Source organism: Plecotus auritus (genome assembly GCF_963455305.1).
Source record: "Plecotus auritus genome assembly, chromosome: 8".
NCBI lineage: Eukaryota > Metazoa > Chordata > Mammalia > Chiroptera > Vespertilionidae > Plecotus > Plecotus auritus.
In genome coordinates, this window is record NC_137782.1 from 83,019,397 (window position 1) to 83,035,538 (window position 16,142).

The 16,142-nt window shown below is 40.5% G+C and overlaps 1 protein-coding gene across 3 annotated transcripts in view; it reads right to left on the reverse strand.

Annotated features, from left to right (window-relative positions):
* The window catches only part of RALGAPA2 (Ral GTPase activating protein catalytic subunit alpha 2), a gene marked incomplete at its 3' end in the record, with an annotated part of 304,312 nt that overhangs the window by 247,026 nt on the left and 41,144 nt on the right, over positions 1-16,142 (reverse strand). For all 3 annotated transcript variants that reach the window (XM_080683050.1, XM_080683051.1, XM_080683049.1), the window contains exon 4: positions 1,511-1,568. In XM_080683050.1, the coding sequence (XP_080539176.1) occupies positions 1,511-1,568 (58 nt within the window). The remainder of the gene's footprint in view (positions 1-1,510; positions 1,569-16,142) is intronic.

The following is a 16,142-nucleotide window of genomic DNA, read 5'->3' on the forward strand; positions in this document are numbered from 1 at the left end:
CTCAGATGAAAATTACCTCTCTTGTGTTACTCAATTCCTCTGAATAGAATTATTCAACTTTTCTTCTTTGCTACCATTATACTTCTTTCAAAGTGACAGTTATACTGTAATTATTTTTTCTCATCTAACCCCAGCTAGGCAATTGGTTTATACAAGGATGGTGAGATATTCTTTGTTTCTGCCCCAGAATTTTGCACACAAATATATCTCCTTCAGTAAATATTTGATTGTATGAATGATCAAATAGTTAAGATTCCATAATGAGGCTATGCCAGCCGTGGGCAAACTACGGCCCGCGGGCCGGATCCGGCCCATTCGGCTGTTCTATCCGGCCCGTGGACTCGAAAGAGCGGAGGGTTCTCTTGCTCTCCCCTCTGCTCCTTTACTTTGAATTTATATTAGTTCACACAGACACTCCATCCATGCTTTTGTTCTGGCCCTCCGGTCCAGTTTAAGAACCCATTGTGGCCCTTGAGACAAAAAGTTTGCCCACCCCTGGGCTATGCTCTCCTCAAATACAATCCTATATAATCCTATTTAATAAAAAGCTAATATGCAAATCAACCAAATGGCTGAACAACCAGTCGTTATGATGCGCACTGACCACCAGAGGGCAGATGCTCAACACAGGAGATGCCCCATGGTGGTCAGTGCGCTGCCACAGGGGGAGCGTCGCTCAGCCAGAAGCCGAGCTCACGGCTGGCGAGAGCAGCAGCGGTGGCGGGAGCCTCTCCCACCTCTACAGCAGTAAGACATCCCCCGAGGGCTCCTGGACTGCGAGAGGGTGCAGGCCAGGCTGAGGGACCCCCCCAACCCCGAGTGCACAAATTTCGTGCACCAGGCCTCTAGTCATCTAATAAAAGGAAAGTTGTATGAAATGTCAGTCTTCTAAGGCTAAAGGACTAAACCAACCCTTTAAATAGGAGGTCAAGTTCACAATCAGTATCACAAATTACTCCAGTTGTGCTGTGAATACTACATTGAGAAGTAATGTCCGATGTCAAGAGCTGGACAGAAAGGGCAGTCATGGCAACTTGCTCTATTTCAAGTTCCCTCTTGCTGCCACATTCTACAGCATTCAAACAGAAGAATTTTGAGTCAATGATTAAAGCTTGAAGAACAAGATATTTTTGTACGTAAAAATGTAAAATTACTTTAAAATTCTCTAGATCAATGTTTCCAAACTTTTTTGCACAGGAATCCCTGGGGTTCTGGTTTAAAAACACAGACTACAATTCAGCAGGTCTGGCTGGGCCTGAAATTCTGCGTTTTTTAACAAGTTCTCTGTTGAGTATGCTGCTGCTCTTCTACCAACCACACTTTAGCGTAGAAAAATATTATATTTTCCTTCAAAGTCTAGGTTGGTCTTGTCTTGGTTTTAACTAGCATACCCTTGCTGATTTTCCTTGCTATAACCTATCTTGATGGTGTTAATTATTTAAACAAAAAATACTGAAAATTCAATAAGAAGAAATCTATATTACTTTAAAAAATATTTAATTGTTCTTACCTATACTCTGGTAATGCCACCGAAAGAAAATGCGTTCAGGTAGAAACTGTAGTATTTTCTATAAAAAAAAAAAATAACAACAAAATCATAAGACATAAAAATAAAATAAATTACAAATGAAATTAAATTTTTTCATGACGGGCCCATAGTGATTACTATGTATGTTTCAGAAAAGAAAAGAAAATGATTTGTAATAACATATATACTGTACTTTATCCTGTACCCCTATGGGAACAGCTTCTTTTACTTGCCCCATGCAGGCTTCCTGAGATTACTGTCCCAAGTTTAATTCCCCCTAGTGGTGACCATGATAAGAGGGTGACTGACCACGGCTAGAAAGCTAAAGGCATAAACAGGCAGAGGCTGCCACTAATCCACTCCTTACAGCTTGACATCGAATTCTTTCTTTAAAGGGGGATGTGAGGAGCACATCTCTATGTCTGCCACAATAATATGTGAATGATTAATTAGAATATTCTCATCATATGAAGAGACTGTGGAACTAAGAGAAGGGTACCCTATTTCAGGGTCACAATCTATACTGACAATGCTTCTCATCCGTTGGCTGTTGCCTCATATTGATGGAAGCCTGGGTGCACTGAGTCCTTCCTGTACTTTTTCTGCCTCCTTCTTGAGCAAACGATACACAGAGACCCAATGTCTTATTTTCTCATGCATTTTCCTCCAAGGAGACTTGGCACATCAGCTACATTCCAGGATCATCTTCTGATCCCATCCTGCCAGTTAATTTTAAAATGTCTTATAGAAAACACTGAGAAAATTACTGTAGAGGTCCGGATAGATCTTATCTTGGACTAGACGAATGCCTGGCATGGCCCACTGTTCTTTAGTCAGGAAACCAATTTGGCACTGAGTCATGCTTTTCAGATTTCAGATACTTATTTGTTTTCATGATTTAGGTTTCTTTTCTTAGTATGCAACAAAGAAAAAATGTCTTTTTAATATACAGAAAAATAAAGTTGATGTATCTAGATGCGTGGGTACTTTCAATTAGACACAAGTAATCTCTAACTTGTTCTGTCAGGCCTATCACCATCATCACGTCTGAATAAAAGTTTTCAGGCTTACAAAGTGGATGAATTTTAAAGACACTTAAAAATAAACTCAATAATGTTCAGGTATGAAACACTATGCCCAATGCCAGAGCTACTAAAAGTATTTCTAAAGGGACAGAATCTTATAGAACTCAAAGGCCAAAACACTATCCACACTGAAATTTCTTTTTGCACCCAAATATTGCAAGGGCCATTTTTATATACTAAGTCTATGAGGTCAATAAAAATAAAGACCCACACAACCATCTGTGTCTAAATGCTAAGTCTGTCCCTCAGATAGTCCCAGATGAAGCCTACTTCACTGAGGCATATACAATATGGCATTTCTATTGCAGCCGATATTCTAAGCTACACTACTTGTGAATGCCATATAAACTATTGACACCTTACAGTTTCACTGGAGAGTAAAATAAAAAAATTTTCAGGAAAGCCACACAGTGTGAATAAATATTACTTTTCAGAAAAACACATGGCTCTGTTTAATGCTCAGTGCTCAGCTACATCTATATGGTAATCCATTATAGCACTCTTGAAATCAAAATTAGGTATTTCTAACTGATCAGCACAACAGGGAATCTGTCATTCTTTTAACTGATTATCTATAGTTCTTTCTTCTTCAGAACCTACTGCATGACCAGGAATAATGTGAAATATAAGCCTGAGTTTGTACAAGACGCTATGGTGTACTTTAAAATTGCTATCATTGTCCCATGCACTGAAGGGTCGTGAGCTCAATTCCTGTTAAGAGCACATTCCAGGGTTGTGGGTTTGATCCCTGGTCAGGCAACTGATAGATGTTTCTCTCTCACATCAATTTTTTTCTCTCTCTCTAAAATCAATGAAAAGCATATCCTCAGGCGAGGATTAAAAAGAAAAAAGAAAATTGTTGGCTGTAATTAAATTTTTGTGGGAAACATTTTTTTTCCAAATAATTTCAAAATGATTGCAATATACCCCAGTAGATTCACACTTGATTTCAATTCCACTTAGAAAGGCAAGACAATGAATAATGAGAAAAATATTATATATTAGTTTATATAAGGTATACTAAAGCAATGACCAACAAAACATATCCCAAAGTAGAGGAAAAGAGGAGAAACTTTCCTGAAACTAGCTGCATGATACAAGGATGCTAGGTAAAGAAAATGTTGACCAGGAAGAGAACAGAATTCCAGTAACCTTTTGAGTTATAAATGCTCAGAAAACTATGATGAGAACTGAGTAGTTACGTTTAAAAGAAACATCCTGTGCATGCCTGAGCTAAAAGAATAGCCTGGCTTTACAAGGACCCAAGTGAGTAGGAGCCCAGCAGCATGGACACTTCCAGGTAGACCTATGGAAAGAGCAACTTATTCTTCAATTGTCTTGGGCCTGGCCACTCATCTCTTAATAAAAATGACTTGACTTCCTGATATGGACAAGGTATTTTCATTGAGCTCTGAATGTCAACACTTGTTTGGAATCTTAAATTTTAAGAGAAATAGAACTAAAATAAGGAACTAATAAATAAACAAACAAACGAACAAGGAGATCAGAAACAGACTCATAGATACAGAGAATATTTTGATGTTTGCCACATATAAGGGGGGTTGGAATGGGTAAAAAAGGTGAAAGGATGAAGAAGTATAAATTCATAGCTACAAAATACTCATGGGGATGTAAAGTTTAGTATAGGGAATACAGTCAATCTATATATATAAAAAGCCAGCAACCGTAACGGCCATAACGACTGTAATGACAGGTTGCTATGACGCCCACTGTGGCCAGCGAACCAGCCAAATCATGGGATGGGGCTGGCCAGCCAACCTCACGGCCCCTCCCCCCTGCCGGCCTGCCCCTGATCGGACTCTCCCACCCTGATCAAGAGCAGGCTGCCAGCCAAACACCCCCTCCCTTTCCCCCAGCCAGCCCTGCCCCCAATCAGCCTGCCCCACCACAATATGCCCACAGCCCCTCCCCCTGGCCAGCCCCGCCCCTGATCGCCCTCCCCCCACCCCATCAGGGGCAGGGCCGGCCAACCACCCATGGCCCCTCCCCCAGGCCACTGGCCCCGATTGGCACCGCCCACCCCATTTGGGGGTGGGGTCGACTGGCCCAGCACTCACAGCCCCTCCCCATGGCCAGCCCCACCCCAATTGGCCCCTCAACCCCAATCAGGGGTGGGGCCTGCCGGCCAATCGACCATGGCCCCCCAGCTGGCCTGGCCCGGCCCTGACCGGGCCAGGATTCGGACAGGCCTGCCAATCTCCCTCCATCTCCACCTCCTGACAGGCCCAGCCCCGATCTGCCCCAATTGGGGTTGGGCCGGCTGGACCCCACCCATGCACAAATTTGTGCACTGGGCCTCTAGTAATATTATAAGTATGTATGGTGTCAAATGAGTATTAGATTTATTAGAGTAATCACTTTGTAAGTAATATAAATGTCTAATCACGGGGTTGTACACATGAAACTAATATAATATTTTACATCAACTGTAACTGAAAAATAAAAATTATTTTAAATAAACCATAATGAGATAATACTTCATACCTGTCAGAATGGCTATCATTAATAAGTGTTGGTAAGGATGTGGAGAAAATAGAACCCTCATACACTGTTGGTGAAGATGGCAAATTGGTGCAGCCACTATGGAAAATAGTATGGAGCTTCCTCAACAAATTAAAAATGAAATTGCCTCATGACCCAGCAATTCCACTTCTAGGTATATATCCAAAGAAAACCAAAACACTAATTCAAAAAAATATATGTACCCCTATGTTCACTACAGCGTTTACAATAGCCAAGATAGGCAATCTAAGTGCCCATCAATATACAAGTGGATAAGAAAGCTCTGGTACATATGTATATACAATAAAATATTAGTTGGCCATAAAAACGAATGAAATTTTACCATTTGCAATGTAACTATAAAGTATTATGGTGAAAGAAGTCAGACAGAAAGACAAATATCATATGATTTAACTCAGATGTGGAATCTAAAGAACAAAATAAACAAACAAAACAAAAAACAGAGAAAAAACTAAGGATTGCCTGAGGTAAACGGGGCTGGGTAAAAAAGTGAAGGAAATAAGAAGCACAAATTGGCAGTTACAAAATAGTCACAGGATATAAAGTAGAGCATAGGAAATATAGTCAATAATATTGTAATTACGTATGGTGCCAGGTGGGTACTAGAATTATCGGGGGAATCACTTTGTAAATTATATAATTATCTAACCACTGTGCTATACTAATATAAAGTAATATTAAAACTATTATAAATTAATACTGAATGCCAAAAAATGTTTATAAAATAAGCCAATAAAATCTGTTTAATTTACTCAGTTGAATTTTGTTAACAGTTTAAAATTGTTCAAATTAAAATTTTTTAAAAAATAAAAACACCCTGCCTGGCCAGCATGGCTCAGTGGTTGAGCATGGACCTATGAACCAGTTTGATTCCCGTCACAGCACATGCCCAAGTTGCAGGCTCAATCCCCAGTGTGAGAGATTCAGGAGGCAGCCGATCAATTATTCTCTTTCATCATTGATGTTTCTACTTTTCTCTCCCTCACCCTTCCTCTCTAAAATCAATAAAAATATTTTTAAAGAAATTATTAGACTTAATAAATGAATTCGGCAAGGAAGCAGGATACAAAATTAACGCCAAGAAATCTATGGCATTTCTATACACCAATAGTGAACTTACAGAAAGAGAGACTAAAAAAGCAATCCCATTTATCATTGTACCAAAAAAATTAAGATACCTAGGAATAAACTTAACTAAAGAGGTAAAAGACCTACATGCAAAAAACTACAGGACACTGAAAAAAGAGATAGAGAAAGATATAAACAGATGGAAGAACATACCGTGTTCATGGATTGGTAGAATCAACATCATCAAAATGTCCATACTACCCAAAGCAATCTGTAGATTCAATGCAATCCCCATTAAAATACCAATGGCATATTTCACAGACCTAGAACAAACTCTCCAAAAATTCATCTGGAATAAAAAAAGACTCCGAATAGCTGCAGCAATCCTGAGAAAGAAGAACAAAGTAGGTGGGATCTCAATACCAGATATCAAGCTGTATTACAAAGCCAGTGTTCTCAAAACAGCCTGGTGCTGGCACAAGAACAGACATATAAATCAATGGAATAGAATAGAGAACCCAGAAATCGACCCAAACCACTATGCCCAATTAATATTCGACAAAGGAGGCATGAACATAAAATGGAGTCAAGACAGTCTCTTCACTAAATGGTGTTGGGAAAATTGGACAGATACATGCAAAAAAATGAAACTAGACCACCAACTTACACCATTCACAAAAATAAACTCAAAATGGATAAAGGACTGAAACATAAGACGGGAAACCATAAAAATACTAGAGGAATCCACAGGCAGCAAAATCTCAGACATATGCCAAAGGAACTTCTTCACTGATACTGCTCCTAGGGCAATGGAAAATAAAGAGAAAATAAACAAATGGGACTACATCAAAATAAAAAGCTTTTGCACAGCAAAAGAAACCATCAACAAAACAACAAGAAAGACCACTACATGGGAGAACATATTTGCCAACGTTATCACTGATAAGAGTTTAATCTCCAACATTTATAGGGAACTCATACAACTCAACAAAAGGAAGATAAACAATCCGATCAAGAAATGGGCAACGGACGTAAGTAGAAACTTTTCGAAAGAAGACAGAAGGAAGGCCAAGAGACATATGAAAACATGCTCAAAGTCACTAATTATCCAAGAGATGCAAATCAAAATGACAATGCGGTACCATCTCACACCTGTCAGAATGGCTATCATCAACAAATCAATAAATGACAAATGTTGGCGAGGATGCGGAGAAAAGGGGACCCTGGTGCACTGATGGTGGGAATGCAGAATGGTGCAGCCACTGTGGAGAACAGTATGGAGTTTCCTCAAAAAACTAAAAATGGAACTCCCATTTGACCCAGTAATACCACTTCTAGGAATATATCCCAGGAAGCTAGAAACATCAATCAGAAAGGATATATGCACCCTTATGTTCATAGCAGCACAATTTACCATAGCTAAGATTTGGAAACAGCCTAAGTGCCCATCAGCAGATGAATGGATTAAAAAACTGTGGGACATCTACACAATGGAATACTATGCTGCACTAAAAAAGAAGGAATTCCTACCATTTGCAACAACATGGATGGACCTGGAGAGCATTATGCTAAGTGAAATAAGCCAGTCAGAGAAAGATAAGTATCACATGATCTCACTCATTTGTGGAATATAATGAACAACATAAACTGATGAACAAAAACAGTACCAGAGACAGAAACATCGATCAGACCATCAAACCTCGGAGGGAAGGTAGGGGAGGGTGGGGGTAAGGGGGAGAGATTAACTAAAGGGCTTGTATGCATGCATATGGGCCTAACCAATGGACACAGACAACAGGGGTGTGAGGGCATGAATGGGGGGGATGGGGGAGGTAATGGGGGAATAAGGATACATATGTAACACCTTAATCAATAAAGAAATTAAAAAATAAATAAAAACACCTGAAGCTAATAAAAAATACTGAATGAAAAATGTAATTTAAATTTTTTTAATTTTTAAAATTAAAAAAAGTTAAAAAACAACACTTGAAACTAATACAAAATAATGATTGAAAACTGCAATGGAAAAATTCTTAAGAATTAAAAAAATAAATAATTTTAAAATTATACAAAAGTGAAATTTCATTAACTTTTCTATATCATACTATTTTAATTCTGAGTAATTTAAATTTGTATTAAAAGAAAAAAGGGAGACCACCCTTGAATTGGATCCTAAAGGATATACAATAAGGGCATTTTAGGCAGACGAAGGAGTATGGCGGTGGGGATGGAGGGGAGTGGAGGGGGTGGGGGGAAGATCTGCTGCTTTGTCTGGGGACCTTTCAAAAGGTTGCCAGAGAGGACAGAAGTAAGATAGGAGATAAGGGATGGATTGGGAGGGAAAGGCCAGGTCAGGAAGGGCCTTGAAAGCCTTGCTGAGGAGTTCTAAAGGCCCCAGTAGTCAGAATTACATTGCACAGAGAGCATTCGGGTAGGTAAGGGAGAAAGAAGGGGCAGAAGATCACAGACCAAAACACTAATTAGTAGTTACTCCAGTAGGGGGGAAACTGAGGCTCTGAACAAAGACTGAGGTAATATGCAGAAGAAGGTATCTAAGAGCACCTGCATAAGCTGTACAGAACCTTGGAATAGAGAAAAACACTATCAATAGTGATCAAAATAAATAGATACAAGTAGGAAACCATTTTTATTAGATACTAAAAATGCAATGTTGAGCTGTACACTTGAACCTGTATGATTTTGTGAACCAATGCCATCCCTATAAATTCATTTCTTAAAAATGCAATATTCAAAAACTTGGAAGCATATGCATTTGAGAGACTGTAAGGTTATTTTTACACTTTGCTTAAATTAAGATCGTGCAAAGGTCTAATCTCTTTTTAAAGAAAATCAAATTACACTAGACTCTTGTTTTACTTTTAATGAGAGAACATCCACAGACCTTCACAAATCTTCAAACTGACAGCGTGTAATTCTATCCACAATATGTTGTTTTGCCCTGAATAAAGCACTCACTGAAACAGATTCAGGAGGAGCCTTTTTACAGAAGGATCTTAGATGGGAGATTTGTCACAACTAAATCTGCCATTCTCTTCTTCATTTCATGCAAGCTTCTATTTTCTGGCTAAAAACCACATTTTTCAGATCTCTTCAATTCTGGTACCAGTACAATTTGGCTGCCTTTTCTGTGCCTTCTCTCTCTCTCTCTCTCTCTCTCTCTCTCTCTCTCTCTCTCTCTCTCTCTCACACACACACACACACACACACACACACACACACACAATCACTTTTAGGTTAAATGATGACTAGAAATCACAAAGCCCCTGTGAGGTGCCCCACATGGTTCCCACCACCCTAGAAACTTAAGAGGATTTAAATGCTCACTTCAGCGCAATTAGGAAGTATTGCAGTCCTGCACTCATCTCTGGACTGGCCTCTCCTCCAAATTCACTCAGTGAAAGTCCGAAGGAGCAGCTGATGCCCTGCAGGCTTCAAGCCAGACTATTCCCTTCCAACCAGTCCAGTGTCACAAGTACATCAAACACTAGGTGTCACTCTGTAACAGCCACCATGCTACACATCCAAACAAAACAAGCTATAGAAAATTTATAACACAGCAAATATTTGTGCAACTCCCTCCTAAATTTATATATATATGAAATCAACTCACCCAAGTTGTGTTAACACATTAATTCCAATCAATTTAAAGAAAAACACTCTACTGATCGTCTGCTGTTCTAACAATACATACAACATACTCAAATTTTATTGTGAATTTTCCATATAATTTAGCCCTGGTGCGGTTTCCACCATGTGCCCTTAAAGCAGTGGTTCTCAACCTTTCTAATGCCGCGACCCTTTAATACAGTTCCTCATGTTGTGGTGACCCCCAACCATAAAATTATTTTCGTTGCTACTTCATAACTAATTTTGCTACTGTTAATGAATCGTAATGTAAATATCTGTGTTTTCCGATGGTCTTAGGCGACCCAGCTTGTGGTTCTCAACCTGTGGAGGAGTTCTAAAGGCCCCAGTAGTCAGAATTACATTACGATTCATTAACAGTAGCAAAATTAGTTATGAAGTAGCAACGAAAATAATTTTATGGTTGGGGGTCACCACAACATGAGGAACTGTATTAAAGGGTCGCGGCATTAGAAAGGTTGAGAACCACTGCAAAGGGTTCTTAGAAACACTTGCTACTGCTGCCTCCCAGAGGACCTGCTCCGGAGAGTGTCAGTTACCAATGAGTCAAGTGAGAGGGACCAGCAGGCCTCTAAGCTCAGGGCACCTGGGCTGCAACAGATAATCACAAGAATGTAATTTCAGACTTTCACAAACATCTTATCTCCAGTTTCCCTTCCCTGAAGGTAGACTGAGTAATTCAGTGTATCCTATTGGTTGAATCCCAAGTTTCACACCTAAGTCTTGAGACATAAGGAACACTATAGTTTTGATCATTAAATTTAAAATTAAAATTTCCATTGAAAATGGCTCCTTTCAACTCAGACACTTGTAATTTAATTAAAATTATTAATGTGCTATAATATGATCAAATTTTAACCACAAACAATGCATTCAAAGAGTCTCCAGAAAGGACTAGATGTTTATATTTTGTTATCTTCCAGTTTGCAGAGCTCACAAACATTTCATGGTCAAAAATAAACACCAGACCCTGGCTGGTGTGCCTAAGAGGTTAGATGGTCTGCCCACACACCGAAGGGTAGTGGGTTTGATTCCCAGTCAAGGGCACGTACCTGGCTTGCTGGTTGGATCCTGAGCCCAGGCGGGGGCTCATGCGGAGGCAACTGATCTATGTGTCTTTTTCATATCAATGTTTCTCTCTCTCTCTTTCCTCCTCTCCCTCCCTCCCTTTCCATTGATTTCTTTTTTCCTCTCTAAAAAGAAAAAAAAAAAAAAATCAGTGGAAAAAAATATCCCCAGCTGAGGATTAACAACAAAAAAACACAAAAGTAGAGAGCAGAATAACCATTTGCTTATCAAAATAAAAAACCTGGGCCCTGTGCTTTATCATTTCCCGAGTACCTGGTAGAGGACACGGCACAGAGGAATGACTACTGAGCAAACTCGGCCCCACAGACAATACATGAGCCCCGTGAGAAAGAGCCTAACAGGCCACCCAACCCTCTACTCCCTACAGACAGGGTCTCAAGGAATATTGTGGAGCGGGTCGCACTACACCATAATAATAATGCCATCATCTAGAGTTGTTCCCAACCAAAAGCTCAACAGTAATAAAAACTTAGTATGACTAATGTTATGAAAAGAGCCAGAAAAATTATGCACTTCCGTGACCACTTAAAATACATATAACACATTAAAATATGCCCCATTGTCAAAAAGGTGGCCCAATATTCTGGTCATGATAACCAGTGGCACTGATTTTGCTTGCCAAGGAACTCGGGGCAGCTTAGGGAAGGGAAGATGGGTGAGAGGAGTGTCTCTGTCTTTTTTTAAATGTTCTCCAGGATATCTGAACTGACACTGGCCTTTCTCAGTTGCTATCCAACATTTAGAATTATGGCAGTGACCCAGGAGTTACATTCCAAACTGGAACCATTCTTTAAAAAGAAAAAATCTATTTAAGTATTCAAATATTTGAATTCAGTAAGATTTTAAATTCCAAGGATTTATGAAGAATCTGTTTTCCCTGTTCATGTTATTTGTTCTTGTTCCTCCTCCACTCAATAACAGTAAAATGTTCCTTTAAGGAAAAAAAGCAATAGAGTGAGAAGTTTGTGGAAGGAAGTCCTTCACCTGTCTGTGGGGAAGAGGGAGCAGCATGGAAATATTTTTGAACACTGACAGTCTGGAATAAGTAATAGCAAATAAAAAACAAAACAAAACAAAACAAAAAAACAGAAGCCAAGGTTAATTGTAAAAATAAAATTCTGCTGTCTTTCTATGTGTTATTTGCTCATAAGATGTATTAGCCATTGCATAAAGAGAGAAAAAGAATTGTGATTTAATCCTATAGGACACCTGCCTTGAATGAGTTGACTTGGCTATGATTCAACCTATGCATCTGCACTGAACCTCTGCAGGAGATTCTAAGTTGTTTTCATTTTCAAAGATTATAAAAGATAAACAGTCCCACCAATAGAAGAAGGGAGAAGGTGTGGGGGTGGTGGTAGGGGAGGGAAGTGTTGGAGGAGAAATGGAAACAAACATCTCAAAATTATTTGGATTACTATTATATTCATAATTCTACTTTTTCCTCAGGCAATTCTTCATTATTAACATCTGAGGTAGAGTGATGCTATTAAATGTAAAAAGTTATAAATATATGCGTTTATATGTGAAATAAAATCAATGTTCAAATTACGGGAGGGCATATAAAAAGCAATTGTATGGAATGAAAATCAGCTATTTGTTTCCCCTTTTGCAACACTCCAGGCACTGCACTGGATCCAAATGTGTTATATTCAGGAAAGCTATTAAAAGTCCTTTCCCCATATTTTGAGGAAAAGAATCAGAGGCTAAACTAACTATCTATAGGCTCGCTTGTAACAATGAAGAACAAGAGACCCAGTGCAGAATTCCATTAAAATAAGACAGAAATTCCATGCCAGCCCTGCATTCACCGCAGGTCAATCATGACTCCCAAACATAACTATACCCAGCAAGACTCTGCACACAGGAGTCCTGCTCCAATCCAGCATTACCTCCACTCTGCGGGCGGGCGGGGGGAAGAAGACGATATGCTGCAGCCTACAGTACATTTCAGACAACCAAACTGTCATCTTCGATAGTAAAGGAAAACAAAAACTACTGACCACAGTATTATGCCCCTTCTGCTGTCTACCCCTGAAGCAGCCCACATGTCCTCTGCTCTCTGGGCATCTCGCCTACTGTCGTTCACCTCTTATGTCCACGCTTCTCCAGCCCAATCTCGCCCACCAAAAAAGGGGTGAGGGAGAAACAGCGGGCATCACCCTGAAATGACACCAAAAGTATTTTCTTTATCTTGGGGGTGAGGGTGGAGGTTGAGGGAAGGTGGAAAATGTGGTGGGAACATAAACTACTCTGTAATTTGTCCATTATTTGAAATACTATTGTCATCCTATATAATAAAAGACTAACATGCAAATCGAACGGCTGAACAACTGGTCTCTATGATGCTCACTGACCACCAGGGGGCAGATGCTCAACGCAAGAGCTGCCCCCTGGCGGTCAGTGCGTTCCCACAGGAGGAGTGCCACTCAGCCAGAAACCGGGCTCATGGCTGGCAAGCCCAGCGGTGGTGGTGGGAGCCTCTCCTGCCTCTGCGGCAGTGCTAAGGATGTCCAACTGCTGGCTTAGGCCCACTCCTCCCTCCCCGCCCCCGGTCAGTGGGACACCCCCCGAGGGCTCCTGGACTGTGAGAGGGTGCAGGCTGAGCTGAGGGACCCTCCCCTCAAGTGCATGAATTTTGTGCACCGGACCTCTAGTCTTAAAATAAACATGAAAAGAGTAAAATAAAATTGTGTGTGGCTTTTCAATTTTGTGTGTACAGAAGGCCACTTTAAAGTCATGTGTCCCCAACCTATGATTGTAAATAAATGCTTATCCTCCCTCGGCTAAGGACACTGTGGTAACAATGCCTGAGAAGCCCAGGGAAACCATTTCTGTAAAACATTAAATCTTAAGTCCCCTGCCCCAGAGGACACGGACATGCAACATGCTGAGGATTAACCAGTGTTTAACAAAGAGGAGTCTTTCAAATAAGATAACAAGGCTCTGTTGGGAGACTATAGAGCTTCTCTGCCTAATCGGCAGCCACTTGCAACAGAAATTTAAATTAAGTTACTTAAAATTAGAATGTAAGTCACTCAGTCAGACCAGCCACATTTCAAGCACTAAACAGCCCGTATGGCTAGTGGTTACCTAACTGGATAGAACTGTGGATGAGAGGGGCCACATACTAACCTGACAAGCTCAGGAAGCCCTGCATGGTGGTCTTGCAAACTCTAAGACCTAAAGTAACCACAAAGGATGGTCTGAAATTAAACTTTAACTAAAAGCAGTTATGGTGGGTAGTTACATCTAGGCCAATATCTTCACTGACAAGGTCAATCTATACCTTAACTGAGCTTATTGTCTTTTTGCATCTACAACAACATATCATTGAAATGTCAGGGTAACTTGTAACTTTCCTTTTTCTGAACCCTTCAGGGCACAACCAATGTCCTGGGCACCAGGGCAGATACCACAAATTCCTTCATTGTTATTGTTATCATGTTAATTGTTGACAATTAACTATCCTGTACCCACCTAAGTAATGTGTCTATCATTTTACTTTTTATCCAATCCCAGAGGTTTTCCACTTGTTTTCTCCCACCTCTCTAATCTATCACCAATGGATTTCATGTAACCCACCTATGTCTTCCCCTTTGATTGCAAAGTATAAAAATAAATGAAAAACCGCCATTCTCTGGAGCATTATCCCAATCCATTGAGATTCTGCTTCCCGGCAATTGTCGACTGTTTGGCTCAAATAAACTCACAAAAATTCTTAACAGGTTTGAATGTTTTAGCAGAGCAGATATAGAATATCCCCAGCATCACAGAAAGTTCTACTGAACAGAGCTGCTCTAGAGGAAAAACCCACTGAGATGTTTAGATATGCAAAGGCTAATCAGAGTCAAATAAACTTACTGAAAACTAAATGAAAGCAAAAAACTAAATTTAATGCTAAAAATGACTTCCCTTGTGAACTTCTTGTTTTGAAGACATCAGACAAAGCTACATGTGAAGTATCATAAGTTGGGAGAGCTGGAAGAGACCCCAGAGGTCATCTAGTCCCATCCCTCACTTTAAGTACATTGAAGCCAAGGTAAAGAGCCGCTAAGTACTAATACCATTGTAATTAACTAGTCTATACTAATAAAAGGGTAATATGCAAATTGGTCAGGATGCCCTCACAGTAACGACCAAACAGCAGGCTGTGTGGGGTGACCAGGCCAGCAGGAAGGTTAGTGAGGGATGACCAAATGACTGAACAGCAGGCTGCATGGCGTGACCAGGCTGGCGGGGGGGAGTCGGAAGCTCCTGACTGCACTGAACCCTAGTTCCGACTGCACTGAACCCCAGTTCCGGGCAAGCCCCTGGGGACCCACGCTCTTACAGGGGGAATCTGGACTGTCAGGCGGAAACTCAGGGGAGTCGTGGAAGGCAGAGGTCTGGAGGCGCAAGCGCAAGGGCAGGGCTGATGGGAAGCCAAGACTGTCTGCTCCACCCTAAGACTCTGCCCCATCCAAGCTGAGCACAGAGGCTTTTGCAATTTTGCAAGTCTGATCCTATAAGGCTGTCTCCAGCACCGAACTTCTCCCAGCGTAGACACAGCTGATCCTCACAGCCAACTGGCCTGGAGGTCAATTCCTCCCAGTGATACCAACAACAATCAAGACTTAACTACAACAAGGCTGTACACACAGTCCACAAAGGGGTGCACCAAGAGTGTCCACCTCAGGTTAACTGGGAGGTCGATCCACTGGGCCATATAGGAAACCTAGCACACAAAGCTACCCTACCAACTCAGAGAAGCAGCGAAAATGCGGAGGCAAAGAAACAGATCACAAACGAAAGAAATGGAGGAAAACAAATGACTGGATATAGAATTCAAAACCACGGTTATAAGGCTTTTCAAGAATATTCTAGAAAAGGCCGATAAATTTAGCGAGACCCTTAAGGATATGAAAAAGGACCAACTAGAAATTAAACATACACTGACTGAAATAAAAAATATTATACAGAGATCCAACAGCAGACTAGAGGATCACAAGAATCAAGTCAAAGATTTGAAATACAAAGAAGCAAAAAACACTCAACCGGAAAAGCAAAAAGAAAAAAGAATCCAAAAAGTTGAAGATAGTGTAAGAAGCCTCTGGGACAACTTCAAGCGTACCAACATCAGAATTATGGGGGTGCCAGAAGAAGACAGAGAGCAAGATACT